The 8284-nt window shown below is 35.9% G+C and overlaps 1 protein-coding gene across 1 annotated transcript in view; it reads left to right on the top strand.

The window, feature by feature from the left end:
• NCOA3 (nuclear receptor coactivator 3) overlaps positions 1–7714 on the top strand; it is a gene marked incomplete at its 3' end in the record, with an annotated part of 14615 nt that extends 6901 nt beyond the window's left edge. The window contains exons 7-13 of the mRNA XM_010294043.1: positions 1–108; positions 1352–1499; positions 2422–2810; positions 3067–3947; positions 5504–5639; positions 6761–6949; positions 7475–7714. The exon at positions 1–108 is cut by the window's left edge and continues 42 nt beyond it. Coding sequence (XP_010292345.1) covers positions 1–108; positions 1352–1499; positions 2422–2810; positions 3067–3947; positions 5504–5639; positions 6761–6949; positions 7475–7714 — 2091 coding nt within the window. The remainder of the gene's footprint in view (positions 109–1351; positions 1500–2421; positions 2811–3066; positions 3948–5503; positions 5640–6760; positions 6950–7474) is intronic.
• Between the last annotated feature and the right edge of the window lie 570 nt (positions 7715–8284).

Here is an 8284-nt window from a genome sequence, read left to right as displayed (position 1 = left end):
GCTCTTCCATGAGACCTGGCTTTGAAGATATAATTCGTCGGTGTATTCAGAGGTTCTTATGCCATAATGATGGACAGTCATGGTCAAACAAACGCCACTATCATGAAGGTAAAAATCTGTTTGCAATGTTGGTTGTACTTCTTCTCCTAGTGGCTGCTTTTTCTCTTGAAAAACAAAAATGCTAAATTCTGCCTCTGTTAATTTTTCTCATTTTTTGTTAGTTTTAATTGCTGTGACACAGGTTTTCAAGATGAAGGAGGATGACCTCTTGAGAAATAGGAATTCTGATGGAAGTTATTTTGTTTTTCTAATGCGTGTCTCTTGACAATTTCCGTGGAAAATATCAGATACATAATTGGGGAGTCTGAAATAATCTGTTTTTCCACAGATGGATATAGCAATGACAATGACAGCTGTATTTCTGTAATAACATGTAATCCTAATTATCATTAGCTTGTTACGTTTATTTAACATTAGTTTGACTTTCTTTTTATTTTAATTTATCCTTTCTTTTGTTAAAGGATAGCTCACTAAAAGTGATAACAGCTGTGTTGATACCTTTTTCTTATTCAAGACACAAGGATTCAAAATATCTTCAGGCTTCCAGTGTTATGTATTTTGTAATGCTAATTTGATAACCTTGATAAAGTGAAGTACAGCCACTGTCTTCAGTAAGAAAGATGACATTTTCTAAGTTTTCTAAACTCTAGTCTCTTTGAAGGATTCACAAAGTAATTCGAGTAGAGAGGATATTAAAAAAAGAGAAACTCATACTGGCAGAAGATGGCGTTTCCATTCCATTGGAAGTTCTTTGACTTAACTGATTAAATAAATCCTAAATGAACAAGAAATTTGGAGCTCAGATTAAAAGCAATGGTTTCCACAATTTTTTTAAAAAATAAAACTGCTGAACTTAAAAATACTTCACTTGAAGGCTTCGAAGTTTCATTTCTGGTCCATATTAATTACCTGTATATTTTAGCGTAATTGATATTTAAGTGTTGATTAGTCCTTCTCCCCAAGAAGGAGCCACGGAAACCTGCTAACCTAGCCTTGGAAGTCTGTTAACAAATGTAGAACTTTGCCAGCTGTGAATGGTGAGCACAAAATACAGCAGCATCAAAATAATCTTGTTTGCTTTTATCTTCCCACTACTAATTCAAGAGAAAATGTGGAATACATCCTTTTTCCGAATATCTGTCTTGTGTGTGTCTTTTTAAAATTTTTTAAAATTTATTTTATTTTTTAAATCTTCAGCAAATGAAGGGTATTGTGTTAAAAATCTGTAGATTGCATATTAATAATTTTGGGGTTTTTAAATATGAACTATATTTTTATATTTCCTTTACAGCTTATACACAAGGTCATGCTGAAACACCATTGTATCGGTTTTCTTTGGCGGATGGTACTATAGTGACAGCGCAAACAAAGAGTAAACTATTTCGAAATCCTGTAACTAATGACCGCCATGGATTTGTCTCCACTCACTTTCTTCAAAGGTGAAATCAGTGGTATCTGTGTGTCATTGAAGTGTCATAGGTGTTAACAATATATCTGATCGTAAAGATACCTGAAAAAAATAGTACACCAAATTAATTATATCTGATTAAAACTCAGAGAGGGGAATAACTTGGGAAGCAGAGTTGCACAGCATACAAATAAATGTGTCAACCTAACACTGACACTCCCAACTTAACTGTGTGTCAGAATGACAGTCACAGTCAAAAGAGAGGTTTTTCCTCAGTACCTGCATGGAGCCTGTATTATGTATTCATTATTCTTTTGAGTTAACATTTATAATGATGAAACACTGAAAATAGAAATGCTCAGTTACGTGCTTTATCTTACTCCTTTTAATTGCAGACCAATTAAAAAGGCAACAAAACCTCCTCAGATGCATCATTGATGATTCTAAGTTAAATGTACCTTAAATAGCACTTCCTGTGACCTGTTCTTGTTGATTGCAAGAATAATTGAAATGCCACTCTGGAGGGAATCTGTCTGCTTCTGGCATTAAAGTGCTTCCAGCTGCTGAAAAATGAGTTGCTGAGATTGTTCAGGGCATCATTAGTGTGCACAGTAGAATGGTGTCATGCATTGACTCAGGAAGGGAGTAGGAGAAGGAAGATGTTTAAACTGATAAACCTGACTAATGACTGTTGATGAAAGCCTTTTGAAGGGGTGATACTGTATGTACTTTATAAGTTATATCACCTAAAGGACCAAACACTTCTGTAATGAATAAATGAGTGGCATGACTTAGTTCTGCTTTTGTGGAAGCTTGAATGCTCACTGCTCTTTTTGAAAAAAAAGTATTTGGAAAATTATGTAATAATGTTATTCTGTCTTTGTAGCACTTGATTCCAAATAAGGTTTTAATTTGTTTTCTTGGGATTTCTGGGGATGTTGTTGAATTTACAGAGAACAAAATGGATATCGTCCAAATCCTAATTCAGTTGGACAAAACGTCAGAACACCTGTTGCTGGAAACACGAATTCTGTTGGTGGTCTTATGAACATGTCACCCAGTCAAGGCATGCCAATGCAGAACAGGAGCTATGGTGTGGGAGATCCCAATGCAGTGGGTCAGCTCAGCAGCACTCGATATGGAGGCCCTGGTAATATGGGGCCAGTGAACTCTGGACCTGGAATGCAATCCTCTGCTTACCAGAACAACAGTTACGGCTTAAACATAAGTAGCCCACCACATGGTAGTCCTGGTTTAACTTCCAGCCAACAGAATCTAATGATATCTCCTAGGAATCGAGGGAGTCCAAAAATGAGTTCACACCAGTTTTCTCCAGTTACAGGTATTTTATTTTTGCTACAAGCTCCTTTTTTTTTTAAGCTATCTTTTCTCATTTGTATTCAAATTCCATCATTCATGCTTCTTAACAGTTCTACATGAACTTGTATGGGTTACTTAAATGTGGTATACTTAATTTCATGGTAAAAATTTATTTTAAAATAATTAACTCAATGTGGTAGTCTATACATGATCTAGAGGAAAAGTGGATACAGACAGTACTGTGGTCTAATAAGTTTGATCTCTGTTATGTGATGCAGGTATGCACTCTCCAATGGGATCTGCCAGCAACACCGGCAACAGCACTTTCTCTAGCAGTTCTCTTAGTGCTCTTCAAGCCATTAGTGAGGGTGTTGGAACTTCCCTTTTATCAACACTTTCTTCACCGGGTCCAAAATTGGACAATTCCCCAAACATGAGCATAGCTCAGCAAAGTAAAACGGGTACCCAGGACTCCAAAAGCCCTTCTGGTTTGTATTGTGAACAAAACCAAGTGGAAAGTTCCATCTGCCAGTCAAACAGCAGGGATCTCCTTAGTGAAAAAGATAGTAAAGAGGGAAATCTGGAGGCATCTGAAAGTCAGAGAGGACCATCTGAAAGCAAAGGTCATAAAAAACTGCTTCAGCTACTCACGTGCTCCTCAGATGAAAGAGGACATTCTACAGCATCAAACTCACCCTTAGACTCAAATTGTAAAGAATCTTCTACCAATGTCACCAGTCCTTCAGGAGTTTCCTCGTCAACATCTGGAGGGGTATCTTCCTCCTCAAACATGCATGGGTCGCTCCTGCAAGAGAAGCACAGGATTTTACATAAATTGTTGCAGAATGGTAATTCTCCTGCAGAGGTAGCCAAGATCACAGCTGAAGCTACTGGTAAAGACACATATCATGATGCTAGTAATACAGCCCCCTGTGGAGAAGGCACTGTCAAACAGGAACAACTGAGCCCAAAGAAGAAGGAAAACAATGCTTTACTAAGATACCTGTTAGATAAAGATGATGTTAAGGACCCGCTTTCCAAAGAGTTGAAGCCTAAAGTAGAAAGTGTGGATAATAAAGTGGGACAATGCAGTAGTTCTACAATTACTACTTCTAGTCAAGAAAAAGAAATGAAAATAAAAACGGAACCGGCAGAGGAGGTACAGTATAATGTAAAATGAGGGTAGTGAACAAACCAGTATTTTCTTACTACAGTGAATGGCTAAATATAGAACACTCTTTTCAGTATGCATATATAAACATATCTAGAAAGTTCTGTGCAAATGGTGTGAAACTATACGCTCAGGTTTTATTGTAACTGAAAAAGCACAAAGAGAACTACAGGATAAATATATATGACCATATGTGCTGTACTGAAGTCCTGGACTAATGTTATCTTTCAGTTATGGTACAATTAAAATAGTGTATATTTACAAATTATTCCTTAAAATCAGTTCCTTAACATTTGGTATTTCACATAGCACATGTTTATTTTTATGGTTTATTAAGAAATGGAGCTGTAATTAGTTGGTAATACAATAGCACAAGGTAAAACATTATTTCATTTTGAAAATATAAACAATACACAAAAATGTGTATTACTTACCAAAGCCACTCTATAGCTATTTTTAATTCACTGGTTTTAGCACTCTTCCCCCACGCCAAATGAGGGGAAAATGTTATTCCAAATACATATATATTCAGCATTCCAGTAAGTGTACATATATTTATTTGTTTCATCTAGGAGTTTAACTTCCAGGAAATGTCATGATATAGCAAACAATATCACCATGGAACGACTCTCCTGAAAGCAGCAGTACACTTCTTAGGGACAGCTGTTCTTAAAATTATGAAGTGTAGATAATACTTCTTTTCTATTCAGTTCCGAAGTCGCATTTGGAACTGCTTCAAAGTAAATAATACTGGTCACTATGGTAGAGTTTACTGAAAACGTGTTGATATCTTAAAACTTGGATTTCCCAAGTCAGTAATAACTATGTAAATAAAAAATTAGTGCACAATTTTTATGTTAGCTAATGGCTGACTATAAATGAAGCACCTTATAACATTTTTTTGAGTACCATATACAGAAAAGTCACTAACAGCTGTGTAATAATACCCAGTGCATAATTTCAGTGCTTGTTCCCGAGTTCTAATTAACATATTCAGAGTAGCTTGTTTTGTGAAGATATGAATCCGCTATATATGCAATTCTTTTTCTGTTAGAACTGCATCTGATTTAAAGACAAGTTTTTAAAGAAGGTTAGGGCTCCAACTGACCAGAAAAATCTGTGGGTACTTTTCATATGTTATTGTGTTTACCAGTGATCAAACTGGGCGTTTTGTCTATGACAAATACATTATTTATCACTGACTGGTACACATTCTTGACATTGTTTGTTCTCGTTAGTGGTTTTATCTTTGTAATTTGTGATGGCTCAAATGTTCATATTTAAAGGTGCTTTACCTTTTATTTATGTGTACCTCCAGTTTCGCCCAATTCTCAAAATTAGCCAAGGAAAATACTCTTAAAAAAAAGGTAGCTGAATGATATTTGAAGTTCTTTGGAAATTGAGAGATAGCCCAAGGTACTGTCAGTGAACTAAAACATTTGTCTCCCGGTTGTATCTTTTAAGATTAGCGAGGAGCTAAATAAAAGCTGAAGGATAGCAATATGATAGTAAATAACCTTGATATTTTACCGCGTCTTTTTCAGATGAGTGGAGACTTGGATAATTTGGATGCGATTCTAGGTGATCTGACTAGTTCAGAGTTTTACAATAATGCTATCTCTGCAAATGGAAATAACCTTGGAACAAAGCAAGCATTATTTCAAGGAAATGCCCTATTGGGTAAGGAATTTCATCTAATAACACTTTGGTTTAAAATTAGGGTTTTCTTGTTACCTGATGTAAACATAATGCATACTCAAATCCTTAGAGAATACTTCCTGTACCTTCAAGGACAAATGTAATGCAAAATGGCTAGTTGTGCTTTCATAGGCCATTATATACGCTATTAGCTGTCTTGGCAGCACTCATCTACTATATACACAGTGAATAACGTTAACTTCAGTTCCTTATTTTATGGTTTCTTCTGGGTTTGTCTAATGTAGATTTCTGAGACAAGACATCAGGAAAAATGTTTTGTGGGATGTAAATTAAAATTGATCATTTTTGTTCCTTACAGATGAGTTGGGAAATAATATGGGATTGGTGGCAAGCTTTTGATTTCCCACTTACTCTATGCAAAAACGTCTTGTGGCCTGCAAATTCTAATCAGTACTCCTCCTTGACATTGAAAGCAATGCCCTTCCTTAGTAGGAAGCTGAGTGGGAGGGAAAGATAACCTTGCTAATAGACCAGCGTCATTGCACTTGTCACTTCCTTTTATAATGTTGGTCATCTCTTGATTATATAGGGCGATAGATTGCTGAGGTAACTTACGGAGGTGAAACATGAATGATGAAAAGTGTAAAATCAGGTACATGAACATGTAAGGCCACTGACACTATTGGCTGTGGAGCACAGTGATTTCTGGGTTAATTAGTCCACATAGTACGCTGTGCTCAGGAACACACTGCATCTGGATTCAACTTGTTCCAGACAGAACCATTTAGGCCTGTTTCTATCTCCATGTCAGAGTTATCCAAAGGCTGGGCAGGCCACTCATATATGTCAAGGAGTCTGTAATATTAGTGTGTTTCAAAATGTTAAAAACACAGTTCATTACAGAACTTAAATTGAAATGAACTTTTTTATGTCTAGGGCCAAAGGAACTGCATTTGGCTTTTCCTGTAAAAGGTCCTAACTATGTGATTTGTCTAGTGAGGACATAAGGAAAATAACTATTCCTGGATTGCTTAAGGTCAAATATATGTGCCCATAAATAGATCAGACTTATTTATTTAAGTCATTAATAGTACTTTCTATTTAAAACATACAGCTGCATGCATGTTTTAATTCTTTAACAGGTATGAGGAGTCCCCAGTCTGTGCAGACTACCCGCCCACCTTTCAACAGAGCCATGTCTTTAGACAGCCCTCTGGGCTCAAGTGCTCCAGTGAGGAATGTCAATGCGTTCTCTATGTTACAAAAGCAAAACTTGATGGGCGGAAGTCCAAGAATGATTGAAAACCAGGAAAATTTTGCAGCAAATCTGGGTTTGTTGATTGTGTACAAATAGATCTCACTGTAAAGGAATAAGCTTTTATGTAAAAAAAAAAAGTCAAGATTATAATATGAATTTTTGTTAGAAGTAACCTTAACATTAAAAAATATTAAATTTACCGTTAGCATAGAAATACTTTTTAATTCTTATCCCTAGCTAAAACTACAAGAACATAACTGTTTACCATCTGTGTATTATTACCAGTACTTTACTTTTGTCTAGTAGTTAAACTATTTTTTACTGATTTGAGTTTTGAATTTAACGTGTTTTTGAGATATAGAAGCAAGAACAGTCAGTCTTTCATATTTTTAAATATATTTGGATTAACATAGTTGTTTGATTTAGAACTTGGCATGGCAAGCTTTAGATGCTTCTGTAGGAGTCAGTGAATTGCTCTGTCATTGGCAGGTGTCCTTGTTGATAAAACAGTACAAAACCCCATAAAAATAATTCTAAAACCAAAATACGTAATGTAGTCTAGATGAAGCATTATTGTATTTTCTGCTCTTGATTATAGCAAGTACTCCCAACAGAAATGTAGCGATGAATCAGCATCACTCAGGAGACTGGGGTTTGCCAAACTCAAAGGTAAACAGACTGGAACCTACAAGTTCTGCTTCCATGTTGAGACCCGGATCCGAGTTCAGTGCGTCCCTTCCCAGACCCACGGTGGGTGGCTCTATGTCTGGGCTGCCCGTTCGCTCCAATAGCATACCTGGTACAAGACCAATGCTACAACAGCAAATGATTCACATGAGTAAGTTCTTTACTTTTTATTGTCCTGCTTGGCAGAATCTCACTAATTTCTTAGTGAGCATTCATCATCAGAGTCTTTTCGGTTTTGGTAGAATACAAGTTTTTCATACAAAGGCTTTTTGAGGTAAAGACTGTTATTCTTTAATAACAATATTGTTTAATAACTGGGCCATTTGATGACTTTTTGGTGTTCTTTTTGTTTTCTTCTGGTGATATCTGTGTGTTTCATAAACCGATAATTCATGCTGAGTCTCCAGATTTTGGGTGGGATAATTTCTGTGTATGTCTTTAGCGCGGTATTTCTCTGCTACATTCCAGGAACTAAATGCCATCTATGATTATATTTGAAGATACTAGTATTCGCATTAATTTAATTCATTGTACTTGATATAGATGGGTTTTTTGCTGTTAACTTCTTGGTAATAAGGGTTTTTTTAAGCTTTTTCTTAAGTATTTCAAAATTCTTCTCACATGGAATATCTAAATTTCCTATAAAACCACATTGCGAATACAGGTTCTCTTTTAAGTATTCATGTTTGCATGGGAGAAAATCAGCCGCATGTCTGAAATA

This window comes from Phaethon lepturus, unplaced genomic scaffold, assembly GCF_000687285.1.
Source record: "Phaethon lepturus isolate BGI_N335 unplaced genomic scaffold, ASM68728v1 scaffold21909, whole genome shotgun sequence".
NCBI lineage: Eukaryota > Metazoa > Chordata > Aves > Phaethontiformes > Phaethontidae > Phaethon > Phaethon lepturus.
Note: the sequence above shows the minus strand (reverse complement) of the source record. Positions and strands in the feature narration are given on the sequence as shown.